This window comes from Parus major, chromosome 4, assembly GCF_001522545.3.
Source record: "Parus major isolate Abel chromosome 4, Parus_major1.1, whole genome shotgun sequence".
Lineage (NCBI taxonomy): Eukaryota > Metazoa > Chordata > Aves > Passeriformes > Paridae > Parus > Parus major.
Window position 1 is genome coordinate 38,005,325 of NC_031771.1, and position 21,883 is coordinate 38,027,207.

The 21,883-nt window shown below is 40.9% G+C and overlaps 1 protein-coding gene across 2 annotated transcripts; it reads left to right on the forward strand.

Annotated features, from left to right (window-relative positions):
• Positions 1-580: 580 nt before the first annotated feature.
• On the forward strand, positions 581-20,329 carry LOC107203122 (cytochrome P450 4V2). 2 transcript variants are annotated; one of them, XM_015624658.1, is made up of 11 exons: positions 581-1,961; positions 9,168-9,280; positions 9,849-9,934; positions 11,440-11,630; positions 12,034-12,103; positions 13,102-13,228; positions 15,030-15,221; positions 17,028-17,130; positions 17,460-17,594; positions 17,760-17,939; positions 19,492-20,328. In XM_015624658.1, the coding sequence occupies exons 1-11, from the start codon at positions 1,892-1,894 to the stop codon at positions 19,665-19,667; spliced, it is 1,443 nt and encodes a 480-aa protein (XP_015480144.1). In that variant the 5' UTR covers positions 581-1,891; the 3' UTR covers positions 19,668-20,328. The 2 variants fall into 2 exon arrangements, with proteins under 2 accessions (XP_015480144.1, XP_015480142.1); XM_015624656.2 differs by lacking the exon at positions 581-1,961 and adding an exon at positions 6,668-6,976 and having other exon boundaries at positions 19,492-20,329.
• The last annotated feature ends 1,554 nt before the right edge of the window (positions 20,330-21,883 follow it).

A 21,883-nucleotide genomic window follows, 5' to 3' on the forward strand; every position in this document is an offset into this window, starting at 1 on the left:
GTCCTTCTTGTATAGCAGGGACCAAAACTGAACACAGTATTCCAGGCTGGCCTGACCAGAACTGAGTAGAATGGGATAGTTACTTTATCTCTTCTGGTGTTGATGCAGCCAAGTCTTGTATTGGCTTTCTTTGCTGCAGCAATAAACTTCACTCACACTGAGCTGTTTGTGTGCCAGGTCCCTTTCCATAGAGATGTTCCCTAGCCAGCCTGTGCTGCTCTCCTGGATTATGTTTTGCCATGTGCAGGACCTTATATTTGTCCTTACTGAACTTCATAAGGTTCTTGTTAGCCTAAGTTTTCAGCCTGTCCAGGTCCTCCTGCAGAGTGGCTCTCCCTTCCAAAGTGTCCACTGCCTCACTCACTTTGGTATCACTGACAAACTTCACCCAGGTACACTTGATCCCATAATCCAAGCCACTGATGATGCTAAACAGCATTGGGCCCCAGTATCATTCCCCAGGGGAATTCCACTTGTGGCAGTTGCCAGTATGAAAGGGAGCAATTTACTACCACCCTCCAGGTGTGGCTGGTCAGTCAGTTCCCCACCCACCACATGGATCCCACATCCACACCATCACAGAGACATTTCTGTAGGAGGAGGCCGTGGGAAGCCGTATCAGAAGCCTTGGAGATATCCAGGTAGACAACGTTCACCGCTGGCCCCACATCAACCAAGCGGATTCATTTGATGTAAGAGGCAATCAGGTTTGTCAAGCACAATTTGTCCTTGGTCAATCTGTGCTGGATTTTCCTAATCATGGGCTTCATTTGATTTGTAACAGCCCCCAGGAAATTTTGTTTTATAGGTTTCCCAGGGACTGAAGTAAAACAGATGCACCTATAATTTTATTGGATCCTCTCTGAAGTCCTTGTAGATAGGAGTGACACTAGCCTTTTTTCAGTCTTCTCGGATGTCCTCCAAATTCCACAACTTGAAAATTATGGAGAGTGGCCTTGAAGCTATATCAGCCAGCTTTCTTTGATTTGATACTGTCAGAGTGCATCAATGTGTAGAGGTCAAGCTAGTCAAGGTAGTGTAATAGTTCACATACCATCCTTTCCTTCACAGATAGTGGGTCTCTGTTTGCATCAGCCAGGATTTTTTTTTTTCCCAAGGCCTGGTATTGGTGAAAGGACATGGGTGAAGAAAGTGTTGAGTACCTCTTCCATTTCAGCCTTGCTGGTGACTAATTCATCTCTTCTGTTAAACAGCAGGCAAATACTTTCCTTCTGTGTCTGCTTGTTTACATACCTGTTCTGGTTTCAACTGGCATAGAATTTATTTTCATCCTCATAACTGGCACAGTGCTGTGGTTTAAATTGGTATGAGAAGAATGTTAATTGCACCCTAATGATTTAGTTCTTGCTAATTTGCATTTGTCCTACATCAAAGACCTTTCAGTGTCCCGTACTCTGCCAGTAAGAAGGTCCACAAGAGGCTGTGAGGGGCCAGGACTGCTGACCCCTACTGGTCAAAGGGATATTCCATACCAAGGAAGGCCCTGCTCAGCACATGAACTAGTGGGGGTAGCAGCTGGGAGGGACCTATTGGTGCTTGGGGGTAGATTGAGGTCAATGGGTGCTAAGCAATTGTTTTGTGTAATTGCTTGTTTCTTGGGTTTTGTTCCTCTCTCTTCCTGTTTTCATTTTACTTTATTATATTTCAATCATTAAACTTTTCTTATCTCAACCCATGGGTTTTATATTTGTTCTGATACTCCTCTCTGTTTTATGGGGATGGGATGTATGCATGGTACTTCATCGTGGTCTAAACTGTGATAGTACCTGTGATAGTACCTGAAGAACTCCTGTAGTTTTTGACATCTCTGACAAATTTCCATTTGAGCTGAGGTTTTGCTTTTCTAACTGCATGTCTGCATACTCTCGCAATGCCCCTGGACATAATCCTGAAGCCCAGAAGAAGGTTCACAGAGAACACAGACAACTGGACCAAACTTGGTAAGTTTTCCATTCCTCCTTTATCAAGACTGAAGAAGTTGAGATAGGAATGCACCATGTTTTTAGGGTTAGAAAAGTTGCAAGAGGTGGCTGGGAAGGGTGCTGGAATACCCGCAGGAGAGAGTACTGAGAGAGTTTCCGAAGTAAAGGGTAGGGTAGGATATTTTTTTTTATTTATTTTTTTTTTTTTAATGGTAGAGCAGTCATAGACAGCCACCTATTTGTTGTTGTTTTGATCCTTCTTCCCTTTTTCTCTTCAGGAGGATATCAAGTATTGAATGGCACATATACTCTTGTTGTAATTTGTGCCCTACTGAGATTTTCCCTGACCTGGAGGAGTTTAGTCCTGAGTGATTCCTCCCTTAACATTGTAAGGAAAAACACCTGTATGGTTTCCAAATGGTTAATGTTGTTGATAGTTTACATGCATCCATCACTTTGTAATGGACATTTCTGGTCTCACTAGGGGGTGATGTGAAGACTTTTCACCTCTGTTTTCCCTTTCAGTCTTGTAATTTTTTCATGATAGGCTTTTCAGCTGAGTGTAGGTGTCATGGTGTCAGTAGCAGTGCAGCTACTGGGGTGGCTAGAGAGGAGAACACAATTCTTGCTGGCTCCACTCTGGATCTACTGCAGGACATATCTGAGTTCACCAGCTAAGCCAGTGACACCTTTGTGAAAAAGTATTTACAAGTGTACAAAAAAATGCTAAACAGACAGAGGAGTGGGGGGAGGGAAAAGAGATGGAAACAGCAGTGCAAACACCAAGGTTATTGAAGGAAAAGGAGGCAGTGCTCCAGGCTCAAGAGCAGAGATTCCTTAGCTGCATGTGGAGAAACCATGCTAGAGCAGGAGAAAAGAGTGAGGAGTGAGCAGCAGAGAGGAACTTTTGTCTTTGTTTCTAACTTCTTCATTATCTGTTTTTAATTGTCTATAAATTAGACTGAATTTCCAAAGTTGGGTCTGTTTTGCCCATGGTAGCAAATCAGCAATCTTCCAGTCTATTTTGGCCCCTAGTCTAGTCTATTCTTCATCCTTGTTGAGGGAGGGGAGTGGGTGGGTGAGTGTCTGACTGCTGGCCAAGGCTAACCCACGACAGCTTCTAAGGGGTTGTATAGCTATGACTGTTATGTGCAGGCACATCAAACATGGACAACTAGAACTTCCTAGAGCAAATACTGATATCAAATCTTCCATGCTACAAGAATGCAGGTTTGTAGTGCTGTGCTTCTGTGACCCACAAGTTTTTCCTTATCTTAAACTGCCCTGTTTATTCACTCTTCATGACCTCTGGCTCACTTCTTGTAGTATGTTGCATGCTGCTAAATGCTTTCTTTAAACTTGCTGGAGTTTAGCAAGGAGGCCCTGTACAATCTAGCCAAATCACAGAGAAGTGGGTGGAATCTTCACTTGTTACCTTGGACAAGTTGTAATCATCTAGTTTGGGAGTGTGCTCTTTCCTTGACACATTAATGAACAAATATAGGTGTGGTGCTTTGGTAGCTACTTCATGTTAATTGTCTATTAGTTATGCCAACATCACTGACACTTTATCAGAATTGCTTTACAGTAGTTTGTGTTCTGGGGCGTGAGCGATGGTCTCTGTTATTGTAAGTCATGTTGTGGTAGGGAAGATTATGGTTTCTTAGGAGGCAGGCCTTTGTGTTCTGTTGGGGATAATCCATTAATGCAAAATGTCTTGTAGTGAAGTATCTCAGGTGGTGGCTATGGAACAAAGCAGTTGCTGCTGTACAGTAAGCCCTAGGTTGCAGAAACTAAGCAAGGTATGCTTGATGGAGGTGGTATCAAACCTATCGGTCTGTCTCTGACCGTGGTCTCTTGTAGAGAAACATTTTAACAGAGTAAAAGCATGATATTTTAGTCAAAGCCTGCCTGCACAACCCAGTTTTCAATCCAGGTGACAATCTTAAAGGCAGTGTCCTTGAAACTCTCCTGGAGCAGCGAGAATAAAGAAGAACAATGGCATTGTGTACTTGGAAAAGAATGTAAAAAAATATGTATTAACCAACAGTAACTTGTTAAGCCCCGTGAACCCTGTTGGACCCTATGAAAGTGTGCTAAAGAGAAATAAACAACGTTCGCTATACTTCTGTGAAGACTCAGTGAATAGTCTGAGTGGTTTTCCATTAGTCTCTGTCTCACAAATGCTGTTAGTCTCCTTTACCTGTGTGAGAAAGTGTCCACAGAAGGATTTGAAGCTGGAGTCTTCCTCTGGACTTGTTCTTGGAAGCCTAGATTTTAGGCATGAAATTTAGTATCAGGGCCTAAAATTCCTCTCTGAGGACTGGGGAGATCTCTGAGCTCTTCAGCTGTCCAGCTGATGACATATTTTGAAATGGAGACTGTGTTCTATTTTCTTTGTCTAGGCGATGGCTGTTTTGGACTACAAATAGCCCGTTTATTTCAGAGTAGCTTTCTGCATAAAGGTTAATCATGTTGTGATGGTATGTGTTTAGAAAGAGAGAAATTCTTGCTAAGAAAATCCTTTCTTAAGAATAAAACAGTTTTTGAGAATGAGCTGTGTACTTCTCTATTGTCCCTCTGTTGTTTTGTCCCTCTGCCTTGTTTTGCTTTGTTTCTGGCTTTTTTTAAAAAATTGTTTGTTTTGGTTTGGATTTGGTTTTTTTCTTGCTGTTAATGATGATTTTATTACTTTTCTTAATGAAGAATCCAGGCTGCATTCTACGGACTAGCAGAAGCCCATGTTGTTATTATGTCTCTTGACTGACACAGCTGCCTAACAAGTTGCTTTTGTCAGCACTGATAGATATGCTTCCACTTAGGCAAGAGGCCGAATAAGAGCAGGTTTGCACTGTTACAAACATTTATAAATTAGAAGATTCACTAACCAGTGGAGTGCTCACAGAAATCCAATACTGAACAAATAGCTCTCTGGGTAAAAAGGAAATTCTGATCACAGTCTTGTAGAAAACTCATTTCCTACAGAACATCCTCCAAGTTTTGTTATGATTCCAAGTCTTGGTGACATAATTAGGCCTCAAAGATGCTAGACCTCTGTTTTTCTGTTTCTTGGGTATATATCTTTTATGTTTCATTCCAGTATTTCAGCTGTCTTTTATGAACATCATCACCATTGCCAGCTGCTGGCAGGATGTTGCAATGTTTGTTTTGCAGTGTTCTCTACTGCTGTCCCAATGCCTTTCCACCTTCTCCTTGCTGTTTCAGAGGAGTGTTTTTTTGTTTGTTTTTTTTGTGTGTGTTTCTTTTTTGTTGTTGTTTGGGGGGTTTTTTTTTGGTTTTTTTGGTATTTGTTTTTTTCCTGTAGAAGGAGTAATCAGCAGTTAGAAGTACAGATTTTTAACTCAGAATCACAATTACTTCATCTAATTATTGGTCTAGTGAAGGCAACAAACTGTAAGACTTTTTGTAAATATGAGAGTATAATTATTCAGCTGATCCCCATGTTAAAAAGACAAAAGATGAGTCTCTTTATCCTATGTGCTTGCTTCCTTCCTAGGATGTTACCTGAACAAAAGAGGGCACTGATGATTGTGTAACTTGCCTGTGTCTTTGCAAGACTGGGTATATATCTGCTGCTTTCTGTCACAAACCAATACAAACAACAGCAAGAGTAGCAAAGTTCATTTCCAGCTGTTTGCTGTGCAGAAAAATCAGTTGGCATTTATAATAAAGCCTCTTCTGGGAGATTACAAGAGCAAAGTGCCAAAATTTACTCTTGTCTGCTGCCAAGGGTCACAAAAACCTTACTTAACTTCTGATGTTCTGAGTTTCTGTTTGTGTTTTTTGTCTCAGTTGTTTTGTTTATGCTGTTTGTTGATTTGCTAAAAATGCTTGTGGAGTCAGTGCAGTAATTTTTTGTACAAAGCAAAGAGGATAAATGTGACTATGGCCATAAATACCATTTGTGCTTTATTTGGGGGGTGAAGTTTTGTGTCTTGGCTGTGAACCATGATGCCTCTACTAAAATTCTGTTTGACCAAAAGATTCTGAGCACCCACTCTGAGAAACAGATGCTCAGTAGCCCTGCAGCAGCAAGAAGAGCCCTTGGGTCCTCCTGAGGCAGGAGGGCAGTGTATGTGGTGGGTTCGGTATTGTGTCTACCCAGGCACTTTGCAAGTTGAGGCACAGGTGCTGATGCTGCCAGTTGTTTTATTGGCACCCTTTAGCCTGTGCCTGAGCATCAACAGTGAGATCAGTAAAGGCCATATGAGTGAGAAGCATCAGTGTGCTTTGGAGTGTTGCTGTTGATCAGGGGTCTTTATGGGCTTTGGTTTTTGTAACCCCTTGAAGCCATCAACCCAGCTGGAAAGAGGTGTTCTCCATCTGGCCCTTCAGTCATTGTGCTGGACATCACTGGAGCAGTTCTCTATGGCAAAATGGTGTTGAGCACCTCAGAATAGATTGGGAAAGATCATATTGAGAAAACTCATCTATAATCAGAAAAAAAGTGTTTTTTTCTCTTGAAGATGTTTTTTTCTTTCTGAGTTATTGTGTGGGCCTGCAAAGGTTTTCGCTCCTCACTTTGCTCGAGCCATGTGAGGGCAGGAAAGCAGCACTGTTCCCTGCGGCTGGCCTGCCAACCAGGAAATGCTAGCAGGCAGCCTCTCAGTAGAAGTGTTTTTTAACTCTCTTTGTTTTCCTGGCAAGGAGCTACGCCAGTGGCCTGTGTGGTGGCTCCGCCTCCTGCTCCTCTGGCCAGCTTCTCCACACACTTGGCATACTGCAGCTGCAGTGCCGGGTACAGGCAGTGCCAGGTTTGCTTCAGGGATCAAGGCTCCGAGTAGGAGCCTGAGAGGTGACGATGGAGGTCCTGGAAGGATTCTCAGGGAAACCCCAGCTACTGCCCTGGGGAGCTGGGATTATTGCTCTGCTTCTGACAATCGTGACTGTGTGCTCCCTGCCCTCCCTCATGGAATACTGGAGACGATGGCGGATGATGAGCTCGATCCCGGGTGTCAGCCCCAGCTATCCTGTGCTGGGAAATGCCCTGCTCTTAGAGCGGAAAGGAGAAGGTAATGCCAGCTCCCACTGTGGCGCAGCTGTGAGTTCCCTGCACTGCCTGCTTGTGTGGCTGAGCTGGGGCTGGCTGGGGAAGGGGATTGGGCTGTCAGGATGTGCCTTTAGGTCTCTCTGTGCAATCTACAGAGGGGAGCAGTGTGAAGAGAGGGCAGTCAAGAGAAAAAGAGGAACTGCATAAATGTGGTATTATTATTGATCTCGAAGATTAACTAGATGTTAAATATGACAGCGCTGCTGCTGGGCTCAGACCGTTAAGTTGTTGGTAGGGTGGAGCACGAACGCTGTGGAATGTGTTTTAGTGAGAGGGAGGCGTGCTGTGGGCTCTTGCAGGAAGTGCTGTTTCACAAAGTTAAAACACTATATCCTCATGACTTTTTGCTGTGATCCCAACAAAATGCGGAACAATTACCTTCCCCCAAGCAAGCATGTGCAAGGGACTTTAGCGTGCCAAGTTGCTTCAACCCGGGCTCGCTTCCAGAGTCATCTGTGACTTAGATTTATGTGTTAGATGTGAAAGAACTTGCTGAACATTGGTAGTACATCCCTCAAAAGCAAATCTTTTTGTTCTTTAACTGATTAATGGAGCCTTCTTTTTGCCAGGTGCGTGAGGGAGCTCTGTTGTGTTGGATTTCCAATTGGTACTCATTTATTAACAGGAACATATTTCTTAAGGAGTTTGTGGTATGAAAGCATTGCTGAGTCTACTGCCAGTTGCCCACGCTCCTCTGTGTGTGTTTGTGATGCCTGTGTATGCCACATATGCTGCTGGCTGTGCTGCTGTGAATGCTGCCAGAAGAGAGACTAATGGGTTGTGGGAGCAGTGTGAACTCAAGTGGGAGTATGGCATTACAACACAAATTGCCCAGTGCTGATCCATGCTGAGACATGGTGCCTCTGTTCACAAGGCACACTGTCATATCTTTCCTCTGGATCCAGTCCCATATTTAAGTACAAATATGAGACATCTGTGGTGAATGTGAGGGCAGGCAGATTTCCACAAAGATGACTTTGGGGAAGCAGTAGGAGGATCATAGGATGCTTATATGAGCTGGACTGAGAGATTAATTTACTTTTATTTTTCTTTCTTATCCTCTTTTTAAAAAATCTTCTTAAAAAAACCCCAAACTAAACCAGAACATTGTTTCAATCTTCAGAAAGCAAATTGATGTGAACTCATGTTTTGTGTAGTCCCTAATCTCATTTGTTAGCAGGAATCCCACAGCTTCTGTGCTTTAGTTAAGGAATCACATAGGTCCTATGTCCAGCCTTTTTTGTTCTTGTTTATTTATGTAAAAAGTTGTGAAGATTGTGGTTTATAATATATTTCATGAAAAATATGTCCAAAAAAACTTCTAAAAAGGGTAAGTTTCTATAGCAGAAAGGAAAATAACTTTTCATATAATGGGGATGTTTTTATTGATATTGCTAGACAATTGCTGGAAAATGTTATTATAATTGTGGCAATGTTAGGAAAAGTATTTTAAAAATAGCAAAATAATCTAACATTCTGAATTGTGTTGTGAGGTGTCAGAACTTTTCATAAGACTAGGGAAAGCTGTATTTGAGCATCTGTTAGGAAACTATATATTTTTCTAATATTAAGCTTGTTTCTGAAAGGGCAAAGAAGTGTTTAATCCTTGAACGTCCTGAGAGTGGCCCCCACCTCTAATACTGCAGAATGAACCTGTTTGTCCTCTGTGATGAGATAGTATCCAAGAGACCTTTTTGAATCAAATCAAACTTTTATCTACTGTTCTTCCATTGCCAACAGATTCAGCTATCTCCAGTCTTTCTGTATAGCTGAATTGACAAGACATGGACTGGATAATTGTATAATGATGTGGGAGGAGAATTCACTGTGTTGCTGAGCTCACTGGTATGAAGTCCAACTGGCAGCTGGACAACAGTGGTATCCCTCAGATTGATCTGTGGCATAAATGCTGCCATAAATAAATAAATGTGGCATAAAATAAATGTGGCATAAATGAGTCTGTGCCTGAAGAGATTAGAACACCTGAATTGTAAAATCTACAGGTGCAAAAGATGCTGCTTGGTCACAGCAGCAGGTTAAAACTACAACAAAAATCAAAATTGCAGGGCATGTGGTGCAAAAGAGTTCATTACAGAAGCCTTTCTTATTTTGCAAAACCCCTTGTGAAACTCTACTTGAATTTTCTATTCCAGATTTTTTTAAACAGCTGCAGTTTTATACTGAAGAGTTCAGAAGTTGTCCGTTGTTCAAACTTTGGATAGGACCAGTGCCTCTCATGATATTGTATCATCCTGACAGTGTGGAGGTGAGTGTTCTGGTCTCCTGTCTAGTCTACTGTCATGCAGAGCAGTGTCCAACCTGTAGTTTCTATTATCTCAACGTAATTTTTGTTAAAAGGGGCTTGGACTGATTTGCTTTAGGATGGTTCTCTGAGTTAGTGCTAAACAAAGATGTAAAGTGAATGAATATAAAAAGGCCTAGTCAGTGGGAAATGGAGAGATTGAAGATAACCAGCAAATGAAAGCATTGAAGAAACATTAGCTTTGTTTTCACATGTGTGAAAGCTTCTGCTGCCATGGTCAGAATAAACAAGCAGATAGCAAGGAAGATGGGATCACTGAAATAAGGATAGAACATTAGGAAATTCAGGTTGCAATGCTTGTGTCTCTTTGACAGACTTCTGCATTAAAATTTGGTGGGTCTGTTTTGATGCTATGAAATGTAGTCATTAGTTTTGCTGCTGACAGTGATTGTCCTTGAACTAGAAAGACAGTGTTGTTTCTCTGTTGGAGTGTTTATTGAAGAAATAGTGAAGACATCTCTCTCCATCTAAGAAGTAATAATTTTTTCCTCTTGGTTCATTTTTCTGACAGGTTATTCTGAACAGTTCAAAACATATAGAAAAATCATACCTGTACAAATTCCTGCATCCATGGTTGGGCACTGGACTTCTGACAAGGTATAATGTGTAATGAAATGCAGGTGCACTGCTGTCTTTTTTAAATTTACAGGGTACATGATAAGAAGAGGTCTTGGTGGCAGGAATGCTGTGTGTATTTCTGAACAAAGAGATTGTGTGCATTGCTTATCTCAGCTGGTCGTACTGCAGACCAGTAGGATAGGCCTGAGGCTGGTGATGCTTTGGGGTAGGATCAGAGAGTATCTACACCCTGTCCTTCATTTCATTCGTGAAGCAGAGAATCATGAGAAGTGAGCTGGGGTAGGAGCATAAATCGGGAGTGGAGAGAAGGAGGAGCGGTGGTATAAGGGTTTGGTGTCCTCCAGTCTTGGAAGAGCAAAGGAAGGATTGATCTGGATGATGCAGATATTCAAAAGACAGAGCAAGGTAAGTATAGAGTGGCTTTCTTGTACCTTTGAGCCTCTTCTGAGTTTTTGAGAAAAGGTCCAGGTCTCTGTGTTACCTTTGTTGCTTGTTGGGATCCCTCAGAGGTGAACTCCTCATGCTTTATGATGGGACCATGGTATTGTAAAAGCCAGCTGTGATCATTGGTATGGGAAGTGCAAGTTTATGTGAGACGATGAGGCATGCATTTTATCCTGAGTTTTGTTCCTGGCCTTTAGGAAGGCAGTAAATAATCAGTACCAATGTGCAGAGGTGAGGTCCATGGGCATCAGGCATGGTGTATCCTCACTGTCCTTCCTTACTTGTTGTTTTGTCTTCCACAGACGTACAAAGGTATTTTGACTTCCTTGTGCTTGCAAAAATGTAATGGAGGAGAATGTTCCAGTCTCTGCTGGTTAGGGGCAGCAGTAGCAGACAGCAAGTAGATATGCTTGCCTGTAGAGTGCCCCAATAGCAAGTTAACAGAGGGGTGGTGTGATAGTTTTACCCTGTAAGCAGAAGTGCCAGCTGTGTGCCTGCGGGGCATGTGACTTAGAAAAAGTAACCAAGGGCCCCTAGGAAGCTGGTGACACTCACTGTGGCTCCGTGCTTCTCATTAGCATGTGGGAAGTGATTACCTGTCTCCAAGGAGGTAGATTGCAGCCAGGCCTTGAGGCAGTAATTTTTATAATTTCCCTAGGTCCTAGTTCTCTGCAGGCCTCATTTCATGTCCAGTGGATGAAGCACAACTACTAATTCAGAGAGAAGGGTGGTAGGTTGAAGCCTTGATGCTGAATAGCTGGTTTGGCCTCTGGCTGGCTTCTGCTAGGTCCCTCTGAGCCTGTGCACTGACTAACGAGGATGTATTGTCTGGAGGCTTTTTGGCGTCTCTTGTTTGTTGAGATCAGCTGGAGAAATGGTGGCTTCTTCTTCCAAGAGACCTGGAGCAAGAAATAATTCCATTTTCTCCTTGTGTGGAGTGCCATGAACAGCTTGAAGAGACATTGAGAGTGTGTCCACCTTTTCTAGGCTGCAGTATATAATGTGTATTTCCTGTAATGGTGAAGAAAATATTTTTGACTTGGAGTTTTTAGCCTTCCTTCTCCCCATTAATTTTACAGCACTGGAGACAAGTGGAGGTCACGGAGAAAGATGATAACTCCCACATTCCACTTTGCAATCTTGAATGACTTTCTAGAGGTCATGAATGAACAAGGAAATATTTTGGTGGAGAAACTTGAAAAGCATGTTGACAAGGAGCCATTTGATGTCTTTATGGACATCACTCTGTGTGCCCTTGATATCATTTGTGGTAAGTCCTGTTCAATTATTGTGCTAGAACTGTGAATGATGCAGAAGATCATGCGTTTAGCATGTGTCATGTGCCAGTTTTTTTAAGATGATTGAAGAGGAATGTCCCTGAATATTTTCTAAATATACTTCCATCCTTCACAACCTTTTTCCCAGGCTTTATTATGTGCAGCTGAGTTTGGGAGACTGGCAGGATAGAGATGGCAGTCTGAAGTGAGGTTGTCTTGGGGAGCAGGATTCCTGGGCATGGAAATAAAAAGAAAGCTCATTCCCTGCAAAGATATATGTGTATTCACTTGTCAAAGGGATGGTGTGGTGACAGTCAGAAGATGGGAGCAGTAGTAACTTACTGTGTACACTGCATTTCACTTTGCACTTGTGAAATACTGATGTTTTCTTCCTAGAAACAGCAATGGGCAAGAATGTGGGTGCCCAGAAGAATAAGGATTCTGACTATGTTTCTGCTGTCTACAGGTAAATACACATTTTCCTTAATTACTTTGGAGTTGAGCTGAAATTAATGCTGCTGGTGTCAGGAAGGAAGGCCAGGGAGTCAGAGATGGAGGGATATAAAGCATTGGGACAGATTAACCCTGAGTCACTAAATACCCTGGAGGTGTTTGAAAGACATGTTCCTATGGCACTTAGGATCATGGTAATGGACTAGGTTAACACTAGGTTAACAGTTGGACTCCATGATCTAAAATGTCTTTTCCAACCTAAATGAATCTGTGATCCTATGATCTCACTCATAGATTTTGATAGTGCTTGTTGAAACAGGTATGATACAAAAGAGGGGTAGATCTGAAGGGTTTGATTATCATTGGTTCCTTGGCCTTTCCAAATTGTACAAGTGTGCTTGAAGTTGGTAAAAATTACTCCTCTGCAACTGAAGCACGTGCAAGAGCTGAATAGCAATGACAATCAGCCCTTCCAAATGTGCTCCAGTTGTGTTTGAGCATACTTGAAGTCTCATATTGTTCATTTTAAATACATTTTAAGTACTTTTATGTGTGGTCTGGAATCTGGATATTCAAGTAGGAATGCAATGCTCTCAAAAACTGAGTTCTTGGGGCAGATATTATGGGAACCTGTCATGAATAGTCCTTACAACACTGTCAGTGCTTTGCTGAAGGGGTGTGACTGGTCTGGATGACTTAATAGAACGCTTTCAAGAGGGTTCCAACTAAATGACAATATTCTGTCGTTCTCAGAGACCAGTCCTTAAAGATCTAAAACATGGTGATGCTAGGATAAGTAACAGAAAATTTGAGATTATGTAAAATCAAGACACAAATGTGACTGGCCTTCCTTTCAAATAATGGGTTCAAACCTATACTATATGTAAAGTCAATAATTTCATAATACTTCATATTAGGGTACATAGAAGTTTTTTATTTTTTTCTTGAAATGTGCTATAATTTGGTGCTTTTTTAAAGTAATGGTACATGTTATAATTGTTTTGCCCCTAGGATGAGTGATCTAATCCAGCGGCGACAGCTAAGCCCTTGGCTTTGGCCTGATTTTTTGTATATATTGTTCAAAGAAGGAAGAGAACACAAGAGGAAACTCAACATCCTTCACAATTTTACAGATACAGTATAGAGTCTTTTAAAAAAAAATTATTTATAATGATAATTTTCACTGTTGGATCAAAGTTTTGCACTCAGATCTTCCAAATGGGGATGGCGTTCAACCTCCTTGATATGCTGTCTCTCTGTTGGGATACTGAGGAATTTCTTGAATGGAAGACAAGGGCTGACTTCCCTTTCAGAATCTCTGTTGAAATTAAACAAGGAAGTAGACTACTCCAAGGGAGTTCTAGAACTTGCAGGTCCTTGACAACTGAAACAAACACCAGAAATGGATTGAACTCTTGTTCTGCCCCAAAAGTTCCACAGCTGGATCACCTCCAACGGCTCACTGCCAAGTTTGGAGCGGTAAACATAGGGCTTTGCATGATAGTGCTACTGGATTCAGCCCTCAGAAACTGAAGGCTGTATTCATTTTCCCCTATTCAGAACAGAACTGCTGAGAGGAGCAAACACATGCAGGTCCCCAGACCAGCAGCAAGGCACTTTGATACAGAAATCATTAGGCATGCATCACTCACTTGGCACAAAGTAAAATGTTCTCCCACCTTAGACTGTGGAAGTTACAGCCCTTTCTCTCACCAAATAATTCCTATATTATTCTTGCCAGAGTTTGCCCTCCCAAATCTACTATTAGGATGTTATCAGAGAGGCTGCTTTCCCTGTGCATGTGTCCCATGATGTCACTGTATTAATGTCTGTGACAAAGGAAATAATCTTTGAACTTTGGCTACATATAATAAGCTACATTTACTCTGTTGGTTTTTTTTGCTTCCTTTTATTGGATATTGCAGTAGTGAATCATGAAAGAGGCTCTTAAGAGGATCTAAGGCAACACTTGCACTCTTCCCATGCTGGGCTGGTGCACTGAATATAATAAGCCAAATCTTAGAAGATGTCAAAGGACTGTAAATAATAGTTGCATCTGGTGTAGGTGCTGACAGCAAGTACTGAGGTGAAGGATGGGTCAATATGTGACACTTGCACATTCAGTAAGGAAAACAATGTGTGTGTATAGAACTGTATTTTTTTCTTCTGTTCAGTGAATCCTCCAAACAGAATTGCATGCTCTGCACCCTTTTAAATGATTTTGTTGTTTTTAAGAGCAACACCAGTTTATTGAAGGGTTTTATTTTGGCTCTGCAACAGTGACAACAGTAAGAAATTTACATCTGTTACTGCATCTGTACTTTGACCTAAAAAAAGGAAATTCAGACATTGCTCTCATACTGGAGAAAATTTGGGAAGCTTTAGTGTAGCAGGTTCAGCAATACTATGTGTAGCCTTGACCCAGGGTTCTGGGATGCCCTGGCTTCTCTTCACTTTCCTGAGTTTTTGGAGGTTGGAAGTGAGATATTTCCTTAGTTCTCAGCTGGGATAGAGAAGATCTTATTGGTGGTACATGTGATCACATGTGGTGATTTTTTTGATATGCTGTTGCCATTGTTTGCATTCATGATTGGCATGTTCTAGATACTCTGGATATGTTTACACTTCTTGATGACTCCCAAGTTGTTTATGTAGTTTAGCTATCAATAGATAGCTTGATTGCACAAAGGCTGTTCAGTTTTATTCTATTTTTCTAAGTTTTATTCTATTGCTTGGGGAAAGAAAGGTTGGTCATAATTCACTACTAATACAAAAAGTCAGCTAAATTTCATGACCTAATGTTGACAGCTATGCTAACTATCTCATGTAGACTGCTACAGATGGACATTGTTGTTTTGATAAGTTAGGACGAAACTGTATGAGGCAAATGGTGTGCTTATGCTGAATTCATCATATTTCATGTAATGGTTCTATCTCAGGTCATTGCAAAAAAGGCTGAAGAACTTAAAAGCACCAAGCAAGAGAAGCATGATAATGATGGAAGCTGTGAAGAAAGTGGTTCCAAAAAGAGAAAAGCATTCCTGGACATGCTGCTGAATGCAACAGATGATGAGGGAAAAAAATTGAGCTACAGGGATATTCGTGAGGAGGTGGATACTTTCATGTTTGAGGTAACCAAGGAACTCATTGGTTTATTGTTCTTTTGTTGTTGTAGTTTTGTATGGTTTTGTTTGCTGGGGTTTTTTGATTTTTTTTTTTTTTACTCCAAACCCAAGATTCAGAATTTGCAGGTGGTGACTCTTAGTTCAGAAGGTTGCTTTTAGCATGATGTTATTTAAGTCCTGGAAGCCTAAGAGAAAGTCCTAGTGTTTCTATCCTACCTACAGAGGTAGGATAGGAACATTGGTATGCCCTAGAAAAATGTTGGACAATGAGTATGTGGTAGGCCCTGCCTATGTGAGCAGGTTCTACTCATGAAAGCAGGTGAGAAATAAAAGCTTAATGGTAGACATGGACCATGGGCTCTTGACTTTTTTTGCAAACTTCATTAACACTGAAGAGAACTCTAAATAGTTTAACAGTTTTTACTAGCATTTTGTCATGTCTCCACACATTTTTTCCCTTTCTACTTTCCCTGTATTTACATTGGCTACAGTCTTCTGGTACTGTCATCCACTGTGCATCACTGCTTCGACATTCTTGTCATAGAATGGCTTGGGTTGGAAGAGACCTTAAAGATGTCTAGTTACAACCCTCCTGCTATGGACAGGGATGTCATCTATTAGATTGACAGTATCTAGTAGATGATACTGTCAGGGCCCCATCTCACCTGGCCCAGGACACCTTGAGAGACAGGACGTTCAAAACTTCTCTAGGCAACTTGTTCCTCACTAATCTCTGATTAAAAAATTTCTTTCCAACATCTAATCTAAATCTCTTCTCTTTCAGCTGAAAATCATTCCCTCTTGTTCTATAATTACCTGTTCATATCAATGTCATACTCCCTGTTTTGTTTTTTTTTTTAATAATTCCTCTCTAAGTACTGAAAGGCCACAATCAGGTCTTCCCAGAGCCTTCTCTTCTCCAGGCTGAACATCCCCAACTCTCTGAGCCTGTCTTCAAGGGAGACGTGTCCCATCCCTCTGATCATCTTTGAGGCCCTTCTTCTTGTATGATTTCCTAAGGGAGGATCTGAAGAAGATTTTCTGGAATTTTTCACACACCGTTACATGGACCTGAATTTTCTCAGAAAAGCTTAATTCATAGAATCATATTAATACTGTTGTAACCTAAGAAACTCTCTTCTCATCTTGCCATTTCAATACTACAACAGCATCCTGAACTTCACCGCAAGTGTGATCTTTTATAATCAAAATCCTGTTTTGGTCAACTTTTCCCTTTTCTGTTCCTCCTTTTTTTTTTTTCTATCCTTTTTTTTTCCCCCCCTTCTTTAGTTCACCTTTTGTCTCTCTTTTCCTTTCCTCTCCTTCCCACAGTGCTGTGAACTAAGAGTTGATTCCCTTCTTATAGCAAACCAAGTATTTTCCCTGATGGCTGCTGTACTCTGCCTCATTTGACCATTTTTAGATAGTTTTGTAAAGCTTACAAGTTATGTCCATTGTATCTCTCCTGTGATAGTCACTGGGGACTGTTGATGGATGTTGACTGGATCTGTAACCAAAAAGATGAATATACATCTGATTCATTGTGTAGATAGTTCATGCAGCTCCCAAGAATCAGAAGAGAGGGATTTTGCTTGGGTTATTTCACTGCTTTCCCCTTTTGTCAGCACAATCGTGGATCACCTTTTATCTTGATAGTATGTTGAATAGAGTTTTTCATTCTTGATTCTTGTTTTTATTGTGGCCATGGGACTAAAAAGTCTCACTTTTCATACTGTCTGCACCCCTAAGTATTTACAAAGCCCACTGGTGCATGGGAATAGAGTTGAAGTGAATGTCTTTGTAAATCTGTAGGGCCATGATACAACAGCAGCTGCTATAAACTGGGTCTTGTACTTGCTTGGACGTAATCCAGAAGTTCAAAAGAAGGTTCACAGGGAATTGGATGAGGAGTTTGGTAAGTTTCCATTCCTCCTTCATTGGGGTTTTGCTGTATCTGTGAGTTGAAATGTGTTAAAAGCTTAGAAGGGGATTTAGGAGCATGTCTTGTGGCCCTTCTGTGGCTTTCAGCAGCTAGAGGTGGTTGGGATGGGTGTGGAAAGGTCTGTAGGGGTGTACAACCAACCTTATGTCTTTGGGGCAAGATACGCAAGTTCAATATACTTGTAACACCTCTTATGTAGTCTTGGTGCATGCTGAGAGTTTATAGGGGGATCCAGGATGAATTTGTTTAGCCAAAGATGGGGAGTTTTGGTCTTGGTCATCCCTCTTTTTGTTTTTGGACAGGCAATAATGAATGTTCTGTTACAATGGACAATTTGAAGAATCTTCGATACCTTGAATGTGTTGTGAAGGAAGCTCTTCGTCTCTTCCCTTCAGTTCCCATGTTTGCCCGTACCTTGAGAGAGGATTGCTGTATTAGTAAGTGGTGTTCTGTGTCTGCCAGTTTGTCTTGTGTTAGTGTTTCTGCAGTGGAGATGTTTCCCAAGTAAACGGCAGTGGTGTTTTATTTTTTACTGTTCTGTTGTGTATAGGAAGTCATTTGTTTGCTGTCATTTTGACTCTTCCCTTCTCTCTTCTCTTTAGAGGGATATCAGATACCGAGAGGTACAAATGTCCTTGTTTTAACTTATGCCCTGCATAGAGACCCTGAGATCTTCCCTGACCCAGAGGAGTTCAGGCCTGAGCGATTCTTCCCTGAAAATTGTAAGGGAAGGCACCCATATGCTTATGTGCCCTTCTCAGCTGGTCCCAGGAACTGCATTGGTATGTATCTGAAGAGGAAGCCTTTGTAATGTAACTGAGACAGCAATGAGTACTGTTTGTATAGTGTTCTTCCTCACTCCCCACCCCTGAACTCTGCAAGCTGTCCCATTTGTTAAGCTTCCCCATTTTGCTTCTTCCAGAGTATTTCCTTTCTTCCCAGGGACCAGTGTCTGTCATGCTGATGTTTCTTCCTCACTGCTGTGCAGCTTGGCAGCATGTTACTGGGCTCCTGTATTAGGACATGATTGCTTGCAAATTTCTGATCCTCAGTGTCAGCAACACAAAATGAGAGAAGACACATGTAGTGCACCTGTTTTGCTCTGGAAACACCTCATCTGTCCCTCTCAGGTTCTGAGCTGGATGTCCAAAGCATGCAATCTGCAACTGATGTATTCTTTCCCTTTTTCTGACACTGTAGTGGGTTTGGTGTTTTCTCTGTCATCCCAGAACTCGTTAGCACTTTGAGATGCCACTGAGATGCTTGGCGTTTATCTGTGCTTCAAGTAGAGACAGTGTTGTTCATATTGTAGAACATGTGAAAAGACTGTTCCCTGCACTGATTTTAAGTGGGGAACATTCAAAAGTTGTCCTGCCATTTACAATAATGGGAAATACTATTTTTTGTTTGTTTGTTTTGTTTTTGTTTTTTTGTTTTGTTTGTTTGGTTTGCTTTCTGGTTTTGTGGGATGCAATTGATTTGTTTTGATTTGTCTCATTGGTAGCAGGTGCCCTTTTCCATAAGAGCAATAAACTAGGTCTTTCCTTGTTCCAAAGAGAAATCTAATTTAATATAACATGTCTAGCTAGATGCTGAGTGTGCAGAAACATGTGCAGGAGAGATGGTTCATTAGTATCATTGCAGAAGTGCATCATATTTACATATGTATGGACTTCCATCTGAGTATATAATACAGAGGGGAGAACATAAAAGGTTCTCAGCACTGCGTTTTGTGTCCCATCTCTATTTTTTAGTTTTTGTGAACCGCCTCGATTGTGACATGTAGTTTGTTTTCCCTCACGTTTCTTTGTTCTCATGTTTCCTCCTTCACCTATCTCTGAATTATAAATTGAACTTTGCCCTCTGTGCTACCAAATCATCAGTGTGTATGAGGCTTAAGGATCACTGAAAGAAGGTCTGTCTGTCATTCCATTGCATCTCCTTTTCTCCTCTCCACATATATGGAACCATGAGATTTTTCTCTTCCTACAGTCCCTGTGCTGCATCATCTGCTCTGGTCTGCTATCCATCCCCCTGCCTAGTCCATCCAAGAGACATGACAAGGCTGTGTTTTGTAGTAGTTCCATGTAAAGGGTTGACTGTTTTCACATTGCTTGTTTGAGTTCTGTGTACTATGGGAAGGAGGACATACTGTGGATTATCCCAAGAAGGCCAGAGTTTTCATGTAGAGAAAAGTGCTAGTGTTAGTTGTATTCATATGAACATGATTTTAGCCTAAAGCTAGTTCTGTTCTTAAGTCCTGTGAGCATGCAAGTGCAGCAGCTGTTGATGCAACCTGACAGTAATTATTTTTTTCTGCCTTGTAACTGGTAGGTCAGCGCTTTGCACAAATGGAGGAGAAAACTCTTCTAGCCCTCATCCTGCGGCGCTTTTGGGTGGAATCATGTCAAAAGCCAGAAGAGCTTGGTTTATGTGGAGAATTGATTCTTCGTCCAAATAAAGGCATCTGGATTAAACTGAAGAGGAGACCAAATGCTGGATCAGAATGAAAGGAATTTGAAGTGTTTAGTTCCAAGAGTTTTCAATCTATTTAAGCTGAGACATCTTTCAAATACAAATATTTTGCTGTCAGTCCAGCACTTTGTTTAAACTAATTGTTACTGTTTTATTAAGAAAGATGTAGTAATAGCCCTAGCTGCTCTACTTTTATAGTGCTTGTGAACTTCATGTTAATCTTTGAAATGCAAATCTTTAAACCTTAAATTTAAACCCTGTCTTATCTGCTTAGATGAAACTATTCTATTGCCACAGTACCACAAAAACTTTATGGTAATAACAACAGTAATACCTGTGATGAGGTGATCAGGTTACCTGCCATAGCATTTTCCAAGTATTTGTAAGGTTTTTAGGTTTCTTTGGTTCTGAAAAATTCAAGTGATAATCCTTCTTGGCACAATTTTTTTTTTTTTTTTGGTGATGGCTACCTCTGTAAAGATCAAGCAAAAATCTGATAATTTCACTCCTCCTTGGTAAGCATTTACATTAGTTTGTGAGAAGGGAGTGCTCTGAGTCATTTTTTAGCAAACCAAAAGCATTACTCTGTATAACTGTAGCAGGAACTAGACAGTATGCAAATTACACACAGGATTTCATAATGACGGAAGCAATGTATTTTTACAAACTTTGAGAATAAACTTCTACTATGCCTGAGTGTGGACTGAAATTGTATCTGTTGAACTTGCATGCCTGTGTGCAGGTAAATTGCTGATGAATAATTATTTCTTAGCATCCATTCCTTCAGGGAATCAATTTGATTTTACTGTGCTAGTCAAAGCTGAAACAATGAGCCAGTGTGCTTTTCCTTCTAGTGCCCTGAAGGCAGAATACAGGGGTTTTTACTAATTGATGTTGAAGAGGAATCTCAGTGATGGAATGAAGTGCCTGTGAAAGTTTCTGATTGTACCTTCAAGAGGGGTCAAAATCTGCTACAGGCCATAAAGCTGGAGAACAGACACTCCACAATTATTGTAAGCTCTGAAGAAAAAACTGGTGCTAAACTGGTCTGGCTTTATTTGTGCCCTATGCTTTAGGGCTTCTGGCTGGTGTGTGTTGCTCCAGCATAATGTCTGGTGTCATACAAAAAGGAGTGCCCACCAAAAACCACTTGTGTTATTTATAACTCATGTTTTTAATTGTTCTTTGCACTTAGTGGTGGGGGCTTTTGGTGTGTTATTGCCTTTAGTTTGCTTTTGGGCTGTGGGCAGCCTGCAGAGGGGGACAGGATGAGAAGCTGGAGGTCAGAACCGATACAACTAACATGGACTCATCCACTCTAATGATTAATGTGTTACAAAATAAGAAAGGAGTAATCTGTTCTTAATAATTTTATTGAAATTTACAGATTTTTTTTTCTCTTGTCTGTTTCCATGTGTCTCTTTAACAACACTTAGTCACTTAATACCTGGGATACTGCTGTACTTTGCAGAATATCATAATAAAGACAAAGCAATTTATATTTGTTCCAAGTAAATTAGAAATTTCCTTGAACCTGCCAAATTCTTTATATTCTGGTAAGCCTAGTTTTTACCATTTTCTGAGGATCTTCTAAAAAGAAAGTGTTTCATGATTAGTTTACATAAATGAAATCACATATCTTGATAGTGTATAATCGCTACTTTTATTTTACCATTAAGACAAAAAAGTCTTTAACAATAGTAATACTTGCATTATTCAGCCTTCTTTTTCAAAGGTAGGTTTCATTGCCATATAATAGCAAGAATTTCAGATTCCAGGGCTGAATCTAAACATTGTCTTCTTTATAATGAGATAACTTCTGAGACCACCTTCATATGTTAATGTGTGTAATACACGACACATGTTTTCCAGAGACTCTGAATTAAGAAATTATTTCATGCTTTTGGGTACTTGGCAGTACCCAAGTGAACTTTCAAGGTAAATATGATTAACATCTAGAATATGTTTTCTCAGGAGATTTGGCATGTAGTTGAAACCTGGAGAGGTACCTCATGTCTTAACCTATGTCCTTAAGTTGAGGACTTATTTACCTACTTTTCCGGAGTTCTAGGTATCTGCTGTGGTATTAAGGTAGAAGCTGATCTCTAAACCAAAATATTACACCTTCTGTAAATATCCCCTTTTGTATGGTGTCAGAAAAGACACAGCTTTCTACTGGGATGACAGAAACAAACAGAGTTTGTTTCTGGATCATGATTTACAGCTGTTACGAGGAACACTGACAACAAAC